At 44.1% G+C, this 15,625-nt stretch overlaps 1 protein-coding gene across 6 annotated transcripts in view; it reads left to right on the top strand.

The window, feature by feature from the left end:
• The window catches only part of DENND2B (DENN domain containing 2B), a 1,727,973-nt gene that overhangs the window by 1,550,279 nt on the left and 162,069 nt on the right, over positions 1-15,625 (top strand). For all 6 annotated transcript variants that reach the window (XM_069623705.1, XM_069623704.1, XM_069623706.1 and 3 more), the window contains one exon: positions 5,401-5,541. In XM_069623705.1, coding sequence (XP_069479806.1) covers positions 5,401-5,541 — 141 coding nt within the window. The remainder of the gene's footprint in view (positions 1-5,400; positions 5,542-15,625) is intronic.

Consider the following 15,625-nt stretch of genomic DNA (forward strand, 5'->3'; position numbering starts at 1 on the left):
CTGTACATAAATAAATAAATAACACCTTTCTGTTTATTTTCCAAGTTCTGTTTAGAACGGTGCAAAACATCAGGTTGAGTATTTTCCGTATGAAATATTTGTATTTCTCCCCAAAAAAAACATATTTATCAGCTTGGGGTTTGTTTTGTTCAAACTTCAGAGAACAGAACTGCGGAGCAGAACTGCCGAGGCTAGGGATGACTTACTGAGGCTGCCTCTGGGCTGCAGGAGATCTGGAAAAGTTGATGTTCAGATCCTCGAACCCTCACCTCCGCCGGTTTCGAGTAATGTCGTTCAGGCAAGTGAAGAGGCCTGCCCACACGGCCAGAAGAGAGTGTCTGCAATACCTTTTTCATTGTGAACCAGTGACGTCTTGATTCCATTCCAAGCCGCCCAATGGAAGCAACACAATGGGCCTCACTTGAGCAAACACTCAGATCGCACCACGCCGTAGCCTTCGCTCTCAGGCAGCGGTGAAAAGCTCCCCCTTCCAGGTCAAGCCACAAACATGCTCAAACATTTACGTTTCTTTTTTCCTTCGGGCTGATCGTATTCATGTTTCCCTGAATATGGGTTGGCTCAGCTGGGCTTCTATTTATGTTGGCCCAGGCGGTCTCCAAGAGGCAAAGAATAATGACCCGATTTTGCTGCATAAGACATTCTGTTTACTTTCCATTCCGCCGTTATTGCTTTGCTCTGTCACGTTCAAGGGGGGATTACCTATGAGCAGCTAGGGTTTCTAGCCGTGGAGGAGGGACCCATCCCGACTTTTTGGGTGCAATTCAATTAAGGTTTGGACGCATGTCAGGCCTCCAAACCAAGCATTGACTCTGCCTGAATGTTTGCCTAAAAAGCTTGCAGCCGTGATTGCCCTGGGCGTATCTCCTCTGGAGAGGGTGACTTCATGCTGAAAGAAATGGAAAGGTGAAAACTAATCATTATAGTGGATCTGATAAGAGGCCGCCTGGGCCATGAAAGTCCAGCTTGGGAGAGCATAAGATGTGGCAATCAAGAAGGTCTTTAAAACTGTAAACCACATCGATGTTGACATTCGTGTTCCACACTCTAATGCTTTTATGAGTTCTTTATAAAGTATATTATTAATCATGAACTTATTTGAGAATTGTAAAGAAGAAGTCTTCTCAACCTGCTGTGCCTAGTGACCTTCACTCTGGCAAGTAAGCACAGTAGACAGATGCTATAAAGTTAACCCGTGAAGTGTGGTTAACCATTAAGGGTACTGCTGAGTTTCCTGGAAAAAGAATTGGGTTTCAGGAGTGTGACACACCTGCATAACAAGTTTATTTTCTGTGTCTACTTGGGGTGGTGGGCGATTCCTTTACTTTGTAGCAACAATGAGGCATTTCTGCAATGACACAGTAGATGAGTGAGTGTGTAAGACATAGTGTTCTTTTCTAAGAGGTTTAGGTGCTGGAAAGACCATGCACTGTTTTGGGGATGGGAGAGACCAGGTATTGTTTTGTAGTTGGATGCCAGGAAGCTGAATTGAGAAGAGCAGGAAAGACCATTTATTGTTATGTGGGGAGGTTGCGCGCCAAAGGCCTGGTTTTGAAAGGCAACAGGGGGAAGGTGTATGGTCATGAATGAGTGGCCAGGGCAGGATGCACCACAGGCCTGTTTAGCCAATAAGCGCACAGTGAGCAGAAAAGTGTTAAATTCAAACAGACCACGATTTTAAAATGATAACGAACTCCTCTGGTATACAACTAAAAACATACTTTTCAAAGGCGGTCAAAGTGTTTCAGTTGAAGATACAGCTTTACAGATCTCAAAAGTTGCCTTCAACATATGCGCAAACTGTACAATTATCGCCCAAGCTAGTGAAACGCGCCACAGGGTTTTGGATACATTTTTACCAATGCATGGTGTGGATACCCCTTCCAAAAAAGAAGAGGCTGGATGGACCATCCAGCCAAGACTGGTGCTCACGTTTGTGTTCCAAGAACTGCATGGTGTGATTATTTTCTAAATAAAGTTAATTCGAGTTCCATTTGTACCGTATTTCTTCACAATTTTAATGAATATTCAAAATATGTTTGATCATTGTGTTGATCAATATGCATAGTAAGCTCAACATCATCCAAGTTGATTGCCAAAAACATATGGTTAACAGTGCCTATGCATTTCGGAGTCTAGCTCCTTCCTCAGGGCAAAAACCATAACGTAATATGCTTTATCTAATGAACCACAAAAAATTAACAATTTAAACAAATTAAGTCCATCATATCATATACATGGAATGTTCACAATATATCACAAAGGGTGTAATCAAAGAAAGTTTACATTACAGATACATACCGCATCCCGCGTGCACACAGGACGTAGTAAAACAGGAGTGCAAATCATGAAAATAAAAAAAGAGAAAAATGCAAATGAGGGAAAAGAATTTATGTATAAAGCTTCTTATTTTTTATTTTTCTTTTTTTTTTTTTTTTTTTTTTTTGTTTTTTAAGGTTATAAAAAATGGCTCATTATAGGCCTTTTATTAATATCAAATATCTAATAATTTTTTTTTTTTTTTTTTTATTTGATTTAGCTGAATTCAATCAACTTTTCAAATTTACATATTTATACAAGGTTAATAAAATAGAATATTACAAATAAATACAAGATTCATTATTTAGTGCAAAATTCACATTGATACAAAATATAAAAAGGACATACGAGCAGTTTAAAATTGCATATATGCGTTGAGTTTCAAATAATCACATGTTCATATAAAATCTTCTCGAAATAAAAGCTTCTTAAATAATCTTACAATGATGCCCCAACGGGATTGAAAAGAGCAAGTGTACCTGAAGTTCAACTTGGATATACCATGTATTTCTCATCCCAATCGAGTGTGTGGAGTAAAAACTGTCTCCCTCGAAAATACAACAGACTACAACGAAGAATGCTTGAGACAATTAGCAGACACTGATACTTACAAAAAATTGGAGAATGACCCTACCGCAAGGATCATGCAGGATCTGGAGAAGACCTTGGAGAATGCTGAAGAAAACTCTTGGATCAGCCACAATACACATATATTTCTACAGAATACCAACCCACGTGTACCTAACTTTTACACTCTGCCTAAGATCCACAAAGATCCCCTTAAACCTCCCGGCAGACCTATCGTAGCAGGTGTCAACAGTGTATTGCAACAGATTGGGAAGTACATCGACTTTTTCCTCCAGCCACTCATTCAGAATACCCCCACCTACATCAAGGACACCACTCACTTAGATAAAGCATATTACGTTATGGTTTTTGCCCTGAGGAAGGAGCTAGACTCCGAAATGCATAGGCACTGTTAATCATATGTTTTTGGCAATCAACTTGGATGATGTTGAGCTTACTATGCATATTGATCAACACAATGATCAAACATATTTTGAATATTCATTAAATTGTGAAGAAATACGGTAGAAATGGAACTCGAATTAACTTTATTTAGAAAATAATCACACCACGCAGTTCTTGGAACACAAACGTGAGCACCAGTCTTGGCTGGATGGTCCATCCAGCCTCTTCTTTTTTGTTTAGTCTCATACGGTCCTGGTGTCGTTAGGACCTACCAGACTGGGTGCCCCGCACGTAATTTAGTTACTTGCACCAAAAGAAAAGACACGTTGATAAAGTGGTGCCCGCCTTTCATCTGGCCTTCTGTGGATACCCCTTCCAACATGCTAGTGGACACCACTGTACCAATCACTCCTCCACCCCATATACATCGCCTTCCTCTACCTCCTCCCGTCCTTAAAGCTGTGCAGGTGTGTCTATTGTCCTCCCATTAAGGTCCCTGCATGCTATCTCCAGGATCACCAACACCACATTGCAACCATCTAGATCACCACCTTGAGAGCCAGTCAACACTTCATACCACACTAGTCCTCGGCCCTGGTGGCTTCTTCAATAAAACTGAAAAAATTGTATATTTTTAGGCTGCTGAATGTTAATATGAACATGGCCAAATTGCAGTAGTATTAGTAGTATTATTAGCAGTATTAGAACATTTTTACCAAGCACAAACAATTACCAGCCATGGGGTAGTTTCAAGGCACTGTTTTAGTAGCTGACGTCTTAGTCTCTAAATTAATTCCAATAAACTAGTTTACCCATACTTTAGTTAGCACCCTCGGCGGGTGCACTAACCAATCCGGTTGCTCAAAACCTAGGCTGAATCTAACAATCCAAGCCCGAATTCTTAGCAACCTTAGCATTGGAAACACCCTCTGGCCATTTTCCCACCAGCTCACTTGCCAGGCCTTAGGTCCTCCAGCCCCCACAGCCTCTGGATCTCACACCGCCACTCACCTCACACAACACCCCCACACCTCCCCGTCCTCATGGCGGCTATGCATATGGAAGTGTGGCTTCTCAGTGAGGATGCATTTGTATGAATCAACAGAGCGCTTGCTCATCGCACCCTGTAGAATCACTCAAAGGAAATTGCTGTCAGCACCTCGCTGGTTAGCCTCGGGGTGTTAATAGCAATAAGCCCCCATTCTAGGGGCTTGACCAGGTGGTAACAGTGCCTAGACCCAGCGTTAAGGCCTTTGCTACGCTCAGGCCTATAACCTGGGCCCCTGGGATGTTACCACCAGATAAAGCCGCCCGAGCAAGTGTTTATTGCTATAATAATGTTAAAAAAATGCTCAAAACCTGTCACACATTCTGGAATTCGTGCGATGCATTCATAAGTGTATGTCAGAGACTGCATGTCATATATTCACAGTGCAATCAGAGCTGTCTTCCATTTGGCTCTGGGTAAGCAAAGTGACAAGTGACGCTCCTTTCAGTTTCTCTGACAACTTCCTTGGTCATTACAAGACACCAGCCAATCAGCTGGCAGCATTAGACAATGCACTGCTGTTTAATTTACAACAACCAGACACGTTCCTCAAATCCGGCTCTGCATCGTCCCGGTCCTCAACCTTCGTTAAAGACTGCCTTTATTAATGTACCTATGAATGTGTTACTTAAAAAAGAGGTGTGTGTGGTTCGCTAATGTTTATATGTGTCGTCAAATGTTTATATTCGAGTTAGAGGAAGAGAATGACGTGAATTTCTAAATGTGTACGGACTAGTGGGACATCCGATCTCCATATTTTAAAACTGTTCTAATTAACAGCAGACCTTGACCGACTGCTGAAGATTAATGTTAACTAATTTGGACAGGAGTTAATATATTGTGACTCTTCCTCACTGTCAGTCTGGACACAATTTGATCACCTCGAGTTCACATTTTATTTAAGACACCATTGGCTGAATTAAGAGTGTTTCCCATTGACTTTACAAGAAAACGGAGAGCCTGACTTCTAATAAATGTCTGGAGCCAAGCCCTAACACCCTCCTTGTCTCTTGTTTCCGCTCCCCCTCCATGTCCTGGATCAGATCTTAGACGAGGTAGAGCGGCGCCGGGGGATATCTGCTGCCTTGGTGTATCCCTTCATGAGGAGTTTAATGGAGTCTCCATTTCCCGCTCCTGGAAAGACAATCAAGGTCAAGACTTTTCTACCCGGCGCAGGAAATGAGGTAACGATATGTGGATGACAAAGCACGCCATGGCATGCACACACTCGCTCTAGAGCTGCAGGGAGAGTCAAATGGATGAAATGCAAGAGTTAACAGAAACGTGCAGTGAACTTTACAGACAAGCACATGTTTAATCGGTTTAAAGAGTTTACTACGTCTTTCTTTTGTTATCACTTTATGGCTATAAAATCCTTATTTACTTTACGATGTGTTTGCCCATGGAGTTTTCTCTCAGTATTTCTGTTTTAAAAAAATCATTTGTTGAAAATACACAAGAAGCCATGCTGTCTGAATTCGTGCATGCATGTGCAAGAGTCTACTTTCAGTGTCAGGTTTCCATATTGCAAGATGTACAGGAGCTGCCCTTCCCCACCGCTTCTTCTAAGCACCGCGCCCCTACAGCCTGTACATATTGGCCCGGCTGTATAAACTCTTGGGAAAATAATAATATTAAAAATGAGCCTCTTCTCGCGGGTATTCTCCCTCCCCCTGGAACCTTATCCAGGTGTGCACCTTTGCCTAAAAGCTCCAAGGTAAGTAAGTACAAGTGCCTGAGGATGTATAGAAAGTAATTCCAGACTAAACCGCTTGAGGCTCCACTTGACAAGATCTGGGTGGTTAAGACTTCTAAATCACCCGTCTCTCACTAAAGACAGTGAGCCTCAACATCACCATGCGCCTTTCTTCAGATATCTTGCTACAAGTGTTTCCTTCTTTCATCGTATTTCTTTTTTTCCCTCATAAACTTCAAAATATGAGTCAAGAGTTCCCGAGCTATGCACCATCTCTCCCTAACTCTAGCCTTATGCTAAACACAAAATCTTCTTATGCTAATCCTAAAGTGAATTCTGTGCTCCTAATCAGGATTTTTGTTCGTCCCTCTGTACTACTCAGATAGAACATTATGTTGTAAAAACATCTTTAAGGGATGAGTGACTCTCTGCAAATGGTAATGTACCTGCAATGGTTTTCACACAGGTTTACTCAACCCAGCTGGTCAGAGACACTACCTCTTTGGAGCTCTTTACCTCTCAATGGATCCGTGTGGATAATGCTCCTGTCACTGTGCCTGCATGGAAGGGGCGAATACTCTAAACTATCCCTGTCCTTTGCATTTGTTGGAAAAGATGCCCATGCGCAAAAGAGACAGTACTAAAGAACATAGTGGGCCTCATTACAAGTGAGGCGGGATGGGTTAACGGGCTCCGCTAATGGCGGCGGTCCCGTTAACACCATTCCGCCTCATTGCGAGGTCCCCTCGCGGGACCCGGTAAGGATGCCTGGTAAAACCAGGCGTTGTTACCGGGGTCCCGCGAGGGGAAGAGGGAGATAACTACGGGCCGGTCGTAATCGGCCGGTTGTTAGCTCCCTCTCCCATTCCCATTGAGCCCTATGGGGGATCACATGGGAATGGGGAAGGTCCAGGTCCAGATTCCCAGAGGGAGGAATTACCGGGCCATCCGTACTCGGAATGGCCCGTTAATTACTCATTCTGGGAACCCGGTAAAGGAGCCCGGTTTGGCGGCAGAACTCGTAATGAGGCCCAGTGTCTCTAGAAATAGTTTGCTGTGCCGCAACGTCACCTCTAGAGGGATTTGGAAGTGTGGGATTGAACGATTCAGGGCCATCTCGGGGAGCTTGTGGCATATGCCCACTTTACTGAAAAGTGGTTAAGAATACCTCCACACGTGACACTGCTCCTTCTGAGTCGAGAGACACTGGCAAAGCCAGCTAGGAGCACCGCCATCATTGAATCTTCACTGTTGAGATGCTTACGCGGGAACGCCTGAACATCCAGAGCACCGCCAACCGCCATCTTCAAGTGGGATTCACTCGTTGTCCTGGACACCCAGCCAAATACACACCCTCCCTATGGCCCTTTCCAGAAATATCGTTTATATGCCCATCCCTTGGCCATGGGAACATTTTGATTTGCCACACTATATTGTGATATCACCAATCACCATGTAAGTGATGTTGTGAAGATGATGGAAGGATTTCAAACTTTCTGTATAGAGTACAGTGCAGGGGCTGTGAAGGAAGTGAGAACGTTAGGACGTCATGTTTCCATGATGATCTATATAGTGTACGGTTAGTTTGTTATGTGAGGTTACTTTATTATGTAATGTGTGTTATTTTCAAGGGATTAATGTAAACAAAGTATTGTGTAAGCACATGAAACCCAAACCAAAACCGTAACAAACGTATATCAACTAAACATAGGAAGATAATGGTTAAGTGCTTAAATTGCCCACTTCCCGATTTCAACACTAAACTAACAGAAATGTGTGATCCTGGGCAAATCATTTGATATCATTGGGCCTCATTACGAGTGAGGCAGAACGGGTTAACGGACTCCGCTAAAGGAGGAGGACCTGTTAAACCCGTTCCGCCTCATTAGAAGCTCCCCTCACGGGACACGGTAAGTAACACCTGGTCAAACCAGGTGTGCTTACCGGGTCCCGCGAGAGGAAGAGGGAGCAAACAACGGGCTGCTCGTAATCGGCCCGTTGTTTGCACCCTCTCCCATTCCCATGGAGCCCTATGGGGGTTTAAATGGGAATGGGGAAGGTCTGGCCCCGGGTTCCTGGAGGGAGGAATTACCGGGCCCTCCAAACTCGGAATGGCGAGGTAATTCCCCGTTCTGGGAACCTGGACCTGGACCCGATTTCGGCGGCAGCCATGCCGCCAATAGCAGCATGGCTACCGCCAAAGTCGTAATGAGGCCCATTGTGTCTTATCTGGAGTCAGTGAAAGTGCTTCAGGCCACCGCTTATATTTTGATATATGCTCTTATAGGAAAAATCCTCATGGACAGAGTTGCTCCAAATATAATAATGGTGACCATTCATGTATTTCACACCACAATGTTACTTGTCCCTCGACTTACTCATGGCGACTTCTTGTAATGTCACTTCCCATAGTGTCTCTAAGTATCAAAGACTGATGAGGCTCCGGCTAATACTACTTTCTGTGAAGTCACTTCTATTGGTGACAATACATATGCAAATTAGGAGGTTTCCATGTCTTTTGCCCCACTGGGCCTGGCAGGTCCCTTAACAGATGAGTGTTCTGCATGCACAATGGTCCCAAAGTGTTGCTATTTTTTGTGTGCTGTGAATATTACCAAAAAAGTCGATGAGGGAGAAAGATGGGTGCGAATGACACCATATGGAACTGCATGCTTTGCAGCCGGCTTTTGATGCGCTACCACTTATAAAGTGTCCTGCAAAACCATTTTGTAAAGTTGGTCACCCTATGCACAAATGGCCCTAGTCAAAAGACAGACACCCTTAACTTGTGAAATTTACCTAAATGACGCCAGGGGGGTTGCTGCACCTTGAGACTGGACCTTCTCTCACATGAAACCTCATTAAATATCAAAAAGGCATACCGTGATTCCGTAGTGTGTGATTCCAACAATTCCCTGGTGGTACATATGCCAATGGTTCTATGTTGTTACCTCACCACCTGTTTGATGGATGGAATTTGGGTCACCATGGTCGAACACCCCCCATATTTGTTTCTTTTATGGGGGTCCCCCATACACTCTCTCTGCCCCAACCTCCCCCTTTTCTCCCTTCTACCCCATGCTACATCCTAACCCAAATAAATACTGTAAGGGTGCAGAAGAAGGAGACTGACACAAAGGTGGCATGATGGTTGCAAAGACTTTTAATCTCCTAACTGTCTGTATTTCTATGAAGGGTTTCCCTGCCTCAAAGGCTAAAAAGGATCTGTCAGAATGTCAGTTTAACTTAAATGTCCACCATCCTGTGTCAAAATCCCTAGTTCTGTTCCTCACACTTATGACTAAAGTGGATAAGGATAAAGTGTTTGTTCCACCAAAAACTGAATGTAGTGCCCAACCGAGGCGAACATTAGCTGCTTATCTTAAAGGCGCCTAATGCATAATTCAAGCTTGCAAATGGGTGTTAGTGATCAATAATGCCCAAAGCCATGAACAATGTTTTCACACTTCCTTTTTATGTCTCTCATATATTTATGGCAACATATGTGATTTCATATACAATAAACGGAAATGGTGAACACTTAGTCTATAATTCAACCATTTGTGCGTTGATTCATTACTAATATTCACGAGAAAGTGTGGACAACAACTCGGTTCTTGAACATCCATTATATGGTGAAAAAACACACAAGATGTCTAAACAGAAAATAACTTGGATTGCCGACACATGTTTCGACGTATCGGGGCCAGTGCTGTCGATCAGTTCAATCTTATTCACTGGTCTTAATCAATAAGTCAAAGTATTTCATGGGTAGCCTGGCTTTGTCTATCCGGGCAAGCAAATGTGTGTTCAGAGTTGCTTCAAAGAATTACATCTTGGGCCAGAGCAGTTATATAATGCGTCGGTACCTTTATACAACTTCCTTTCGTCTATTCTGATATGTAGGGATCTCCCAGGTACGGGGGCCTTATTGTTTCCTGGCACCAAATCCTAGCTGATTGGGTTTGTTATTTCTATTCACATTTCATGCAAGTCTCCTGGATACATGGAGAGGTGAGACGTCCTCCTGTGTCACGGTCCTTCCAATTGGTAAGGCTCACCGTGCAAGCTTCTTAGCTGTTCTGTTTGTTGCCCAAGGGAATGGCTGCCTTCACCTGGGTTTGTGCTCACAGTTCACTTCAGGAACTTCAGTAGTTCCCACCAGGTGGACTGACTCCCCTTCCCTGGTTGGTGTATTCTCACCACAGCAAAGTTCAAACAATATTGCCCAGGGCGAATGACTCCCTTCCCCTGGTTGCAAGTGTCCTCAAACAAAAGAAAACAAGCCCAACTACCCTTCATCTCTAGGGTTGTTAATGTAGCAGAGGGAATGCCCCCCTTTCTCTGATTGAAAGGTTTCTTGAACACTTTGTAGTCAAAGGCCAGGTGGAATGACTCCCTTCTCCTGGCTGGAAGCTTGTCCTTACTTCCTTCACTTGATATCAGGAGGATGACTCCCTCCTCCTGATGCTTCTCTTTATAATTTACCAATCACACTAGGCCCAGTGGGAATGACTCCCTTCCCCTGGATACTCCAGTGTCTCCTCTGGTCAATACCATATAAAGTTCCATTTGTGTTTGGGTCCCAGACCCAGGTTCTTCTTCTTTGACTCAGCAAACCTGGTTCACTAACCTGCCAAGTACTGCCATGAGGAAGATGACTTGTGTCTCTCTCTGGACTTGGGTCCTCGAACCGGGTTTCTCTTCTTGGACTCGGCCTACTTCATTCACTATCCTGCCAAGTACTGCCACAAGGAAGATGACTCGTATTCCTCTCTTTACCATTGATTTTAGAAATGTTCTGCAACCAACCACTGTGCTCAGGGAGATGATTTACGATGCCCTTTTAACTATTGCCTTTAACATTGGTCTACGCCCAACCACTGTGCTAAAGAAGATAACTTCCAATGCCCTTTTCACTATTGGCTTTAACAGTGGTCTGCGACCAACCACTGTGCTGAGGAAGATGACTTTATATGCCCTTTTCACAATTGGCTTTAACAGTGGTCTTATTTATTTATTTATGATTCTTATAAAGCGCTACTCGCGCATAGGCCTCAAAGCGCACAAAGAAAACCGGACAAAACATACATTACGAATAATCAGGAGAGGATACATGGGATATTAGTCTGAGCGGATATGATTAATTATACTATAGGCTAATCTGGGTCCATGTTGAACAAATTAGTTTTAAGACTTTTCTTAAACTCAAGGCAGGACTTAGATTGCCTAAGTTTGAGCGGGAGTTTGTTCCAGAATGACAGGGCCTGAACATCAAAGATAGAACCACCAAAGGTTTTGAGATTATACCTCGACTGGATGAATTTAAGGGGGTCATAAAACCGTAGATTGCGACCTGATGGAAGGGAGGTAAGGCGATAGATTAAATATTGAAGAGCTCCATCGTGGCAGACCTTGTACGTCAAAGATAATAGCTTATGTATGACACGTTACTTGACAGGAAGCCAGTGGAGACCACGTCTAGCACTTATGATTTGCTCCCTTCGAGCAAGGCCATGGGCAGCTCTAACTGCTCCATTCTGAGCAATTTGCAGTGCCTGAAGATTTACCTTGGATGTCCCAACCAGCAAGCTGTTAAAGTAATCCAAGTGTGAATTAATTAGAGCAATAGCTAAAATGGACCCGTTTTCTAATGATATATATGGACGAATATCATTTAATAATTTCTTAACATATTCACAGGAAGCCCGTACAGAGGTAACATGGGGTTTCATAGAAAGCCACGGGCCAAAGGACATTCCCTCTCAGGCTCTGGGTTTGTGGGTATTGGCTTGGTGGTCCGGGGTCTTATTAACGCCACTGCAGTGAGGGACTCTCCCTCTGGCTTTGTGGCTGGAGGTCCTCAACCTTTCCGTGGTGGTCCGTGGCTTCAGCCCAATTACTGTGATGAGGCGAGGATTCGCCCACGTCCCTGTATCCCCTCCAGATCTCTTGTGCAGAACATAACCTGCTTTAGGGTTGTGGCACGTCCCCTGGTCTGCTAGGTTTCGGTGGCGTATCGGCTTCCTGGCAGTGTAGGGACAGCATTCTACACTGCTGCTTGACACCTCTCCACACCGGACCATTCGAGCGGGCCCTTTTCTCTCTGAATGCGGCCGACCGCCACTGCCTTCTACTCCTCTGTTCGTCCAGTGCATTCTAATCTCCTGCGCTGGGTGCTGTGCTCACCTACAGTCTGTCACACCTATTTCTCCACGGCCCTGGACTTCGTCGATGATTCGTAGTCCTTTCTTCATGTTTATAGCAGTTGGTTGGCAGTGGTTGGCATTAGTCAAGTCCCTCTTCAATGTGCTTGGCCCTTCGATCTTAATTTCTCTGTGGGGCCAACTCATCCCAGTACTCTGATCTGCAGATCTCCTATGACTCTTCTTAGTCCCGATATTTTTGACCTGACAACATTACATAGATATAGAGTGAGGATAGATGCTTGGGATGGAGGCTGGGGGTTTGTAATGTGGCTCATCGTTTATTTATTTTATTTGTATGGTACGAAACAATAGCCCAGAGGCATGGAGGCGCTAGACAAGATGAGACAACAGAAAGCAATTAGAAGGCATCATACAGAGAGGGGAGGCGAGCAGGGTAAAAACAAAGCAGTTTTCAGCCCACCTTTGAAGATGGTACATGCTCTCAAATCTGGATGCAATACATTCCAGTTTTTGGGGACTGCATAAGGAAAAGATTGCTGGGCCATGATGGTCAGTCTGGCCCATGGTATTTACAGAAGGCAGGCTTTATTAGATCTTACTACTCTCCGGGCAGGAAACCATGAGATGCCGCTGGACAGGTGCCTACGGCCCCGTCCATGCAAGCACCTATGTGTAATACAATGCACTCAGAAAGCAATCCTGCTGCTAACGGGGAGACAATGTAGGGCTTTTCTGGCTGCAGACACATGGTCCGTTCTACGCAGCCCCTCGACGACTTGTAAAGCGTTGTTCTGAACAACTTGTAAACTGGTGAGTTTAACCTTGGCAATGCCCAGAAACAAGCTGGAGCAATAATCAAGCATTGCCCCTATGATGGCTCGTGCGTGAGCCTGAAACAAGGCTATTGACATGGGCTTTCATATTGAGCTATTTATGAACAGTGACTACTAGGGTCTTAACTTTAGGCTGGGTTGCAATGGTAGGTATCCAGTGAAAATAACTGCTATATGTTAACGAATAACATTTTGAACGACACAGAAATACAGAAAAAACACCAAATGTATTATTAAAAAGATATATGGGGGTGGGGTAAGGAATTAAAAAGGGTGGAGAGGGGGATGGGGTCAGGTTAAAATCAAAGAGAATGTGAGGATTGGGGGGGCCAATAAAAAAAATCTTTGGTATTTCCGTGTCGTTAAAATGTTCATTGCAAAATTTTTCATAGAAATCACAATGATCCGCAATGGTACACCCTGAAAGGACAAAGTGCTGATATTCTGGGCTTAGCTTGCGTAGTATTGGTGCTGTGCCCGTGGCAATGAGCTCCGTCCTAGCATCATTGAGTGCGGGCCGTTTTCACGCATTCAAGTTTGAATCAGGCCATAGGTCGAGTTGACGGTGTTGGAGTCAGTGATATGATTCCCAATGAGAGGAATAAGGCATTGTGTGTTGTCTGCAAAGTTGGCATACACTATGCCTTCCGCATCCAGTTTATCAAGTACGGGTAGCATAAAGATGTTAAACAATGTTGGTGACACACACAAGCCCGGTGGAACCCCACACGTTACCAGAGACTCGTCTGCCATAACCGCCTCAAAAAAGACTTTGGCCTTGCGGTCAGAGAGAAAGGATTTTATCCACTCTGCTGCTGACGATGAGAAAGAGGCTGTGCGCCGCAGACTGTCCACCAGTATGGAGTGGTCCACTAAATCAAACGCTGCTGGCAAATCCAACAACACGAGCAGCACTGTTAACTTTCTCAAAAATGTTGAAGATGTTCGTTTTAAGTCTAACAGTGTGGACTCAGTGCTATGTGCTTCTGAGATTGTTTCTGTCCAAAGATTTCATGGGTGGAGAGAAAGTCCTGGATTTGTAAGTGAGCCACTTTACCTAGTATTTCCAGTAGGTAGGGAACATTAGTAATGGGCCGGTAGTTGCCCCGCACATTCGGGCCCAGGCAGGGCTTTTTGAGCATTGGAGGGATCCATGCCTGCTTGATAAGAGATGGTACACAGTTGTCCCTAAACAAAGCATTCACACATTTTGTGATCAGAGGAACTAGCTGAGGGGCGCATGATGTAACCGTAAGTGCAAGGCAGATGTCCCTCTTACAGTTCGTAGGCTTGAGTTTCCTTAGTACCTCTGCTATATCTTGCTCATGTTTTTTAACTTATCCGTCGTGGCATTTTGAATAGCCGTACACCAATTAGAGTCTTTATTCACCTGTGATGAGCATGGTCAGGGGACTTCCAGTTCTTTTAGAATTTTAAATATCTCCTTGGAATTGGAGGCTGCCCCAGCAATTCTGTGGTCATAGGGTCATTTTTTCTTGTGTCACAGATAGCTGATGTATGTGTTTTTGCATCATGGGAATAAGTAATTTTGACCTCAGTGGATTCAGGTTTCTTCCACTGCTTCAGAGCTCTGATCTTAGTTTTTTAAAGATTGTGGATGTCTGCTGAGTACTACATTTTATTGGGTTGACTTTTCAACAGACAATATTTCACAGGAGCCAGACTGTGAACAGCATTTCCCAGCATATTTTGCTATGCGGCTGTCAAATCTTTGGCTCAGAATGGACTGATAATCAGTAGTGGGCAAAATTAAAGGGGCCATGGCGGAAGGTGTTAACTTGTGAGGATTCCTACGTGAAGCCCTGCATTTAGTTGGAATGTGTTTTGTTGGTTGGGATGGTATTGACATACTCCACTCAATGAAATAGTGGTCAGACCGTGGACATGGGTTAACTTCAATATCCCGAATAGTGACATTATGAGTGAGTACCAAATCTAGGGTCCTATCTTTGTTGTGGGTAGTTAAGTTGCTATGCTAGCTAAAACCCAAATCGAGTAGAGTGGTCTTAACCACCACGGCCATTGAGTAGGCGTTGTCGGCGAAGCCAAGATTAAAGTCACCTAGAATGATCATTCTCAATAGGGGCTTGAGGATAGATGATATCAGGTCACTCAAATGCAGCAAGAAGTCTGCCATGTTGTTTGGGGGTCTGTAAATGAGAACGATTAACTGTGTAGTTGGGGTCAACTGCCAGTTTGGCCCATATAACTTCACACTCAGACAGGGTGATACTCTCAACCTGTTGACTCTGTAATGACATATCATAAATCAAAGCCACCCCCCCTGCCTTTGGTGTTCAGGCGGTCAGCTCTCAAGATATTATACTGTGCTGGAGCCGCAAGTAAAAGTGCTGGGCCCGCGGCAGCATGCAATCAGCACTCTGTAATTGCACATATATCAATCTTATTGGTGGAGATGCAATCAGCCACCGCGGTGGAATGTCTGATTAAGAACCTGGTGTTCAACAGCATGCATATGCACCTTTTATTGAGTCCTCCTACAGTAGGTTGTATGCAATTTATTTTGTTTCTTTTATTTCTTGATTCA

This window comes from Ambystoma mexicanum, chromosome 11, assembly GCF_040938575.1.
Source record: "Ambystoma mexicanum isolate Mex_15411 chromosome 11, UKY_AmexF1_1, whole genome shotgun sequence".
In the NCBI taxonomy this organism is placed as follows: domain Eukaryota; kingdom Metazoa; phylum Chordata; class Amphibia; order Caudata; family Ambystomatidae; genus Ambystoma; species Ambystoma mexicanum.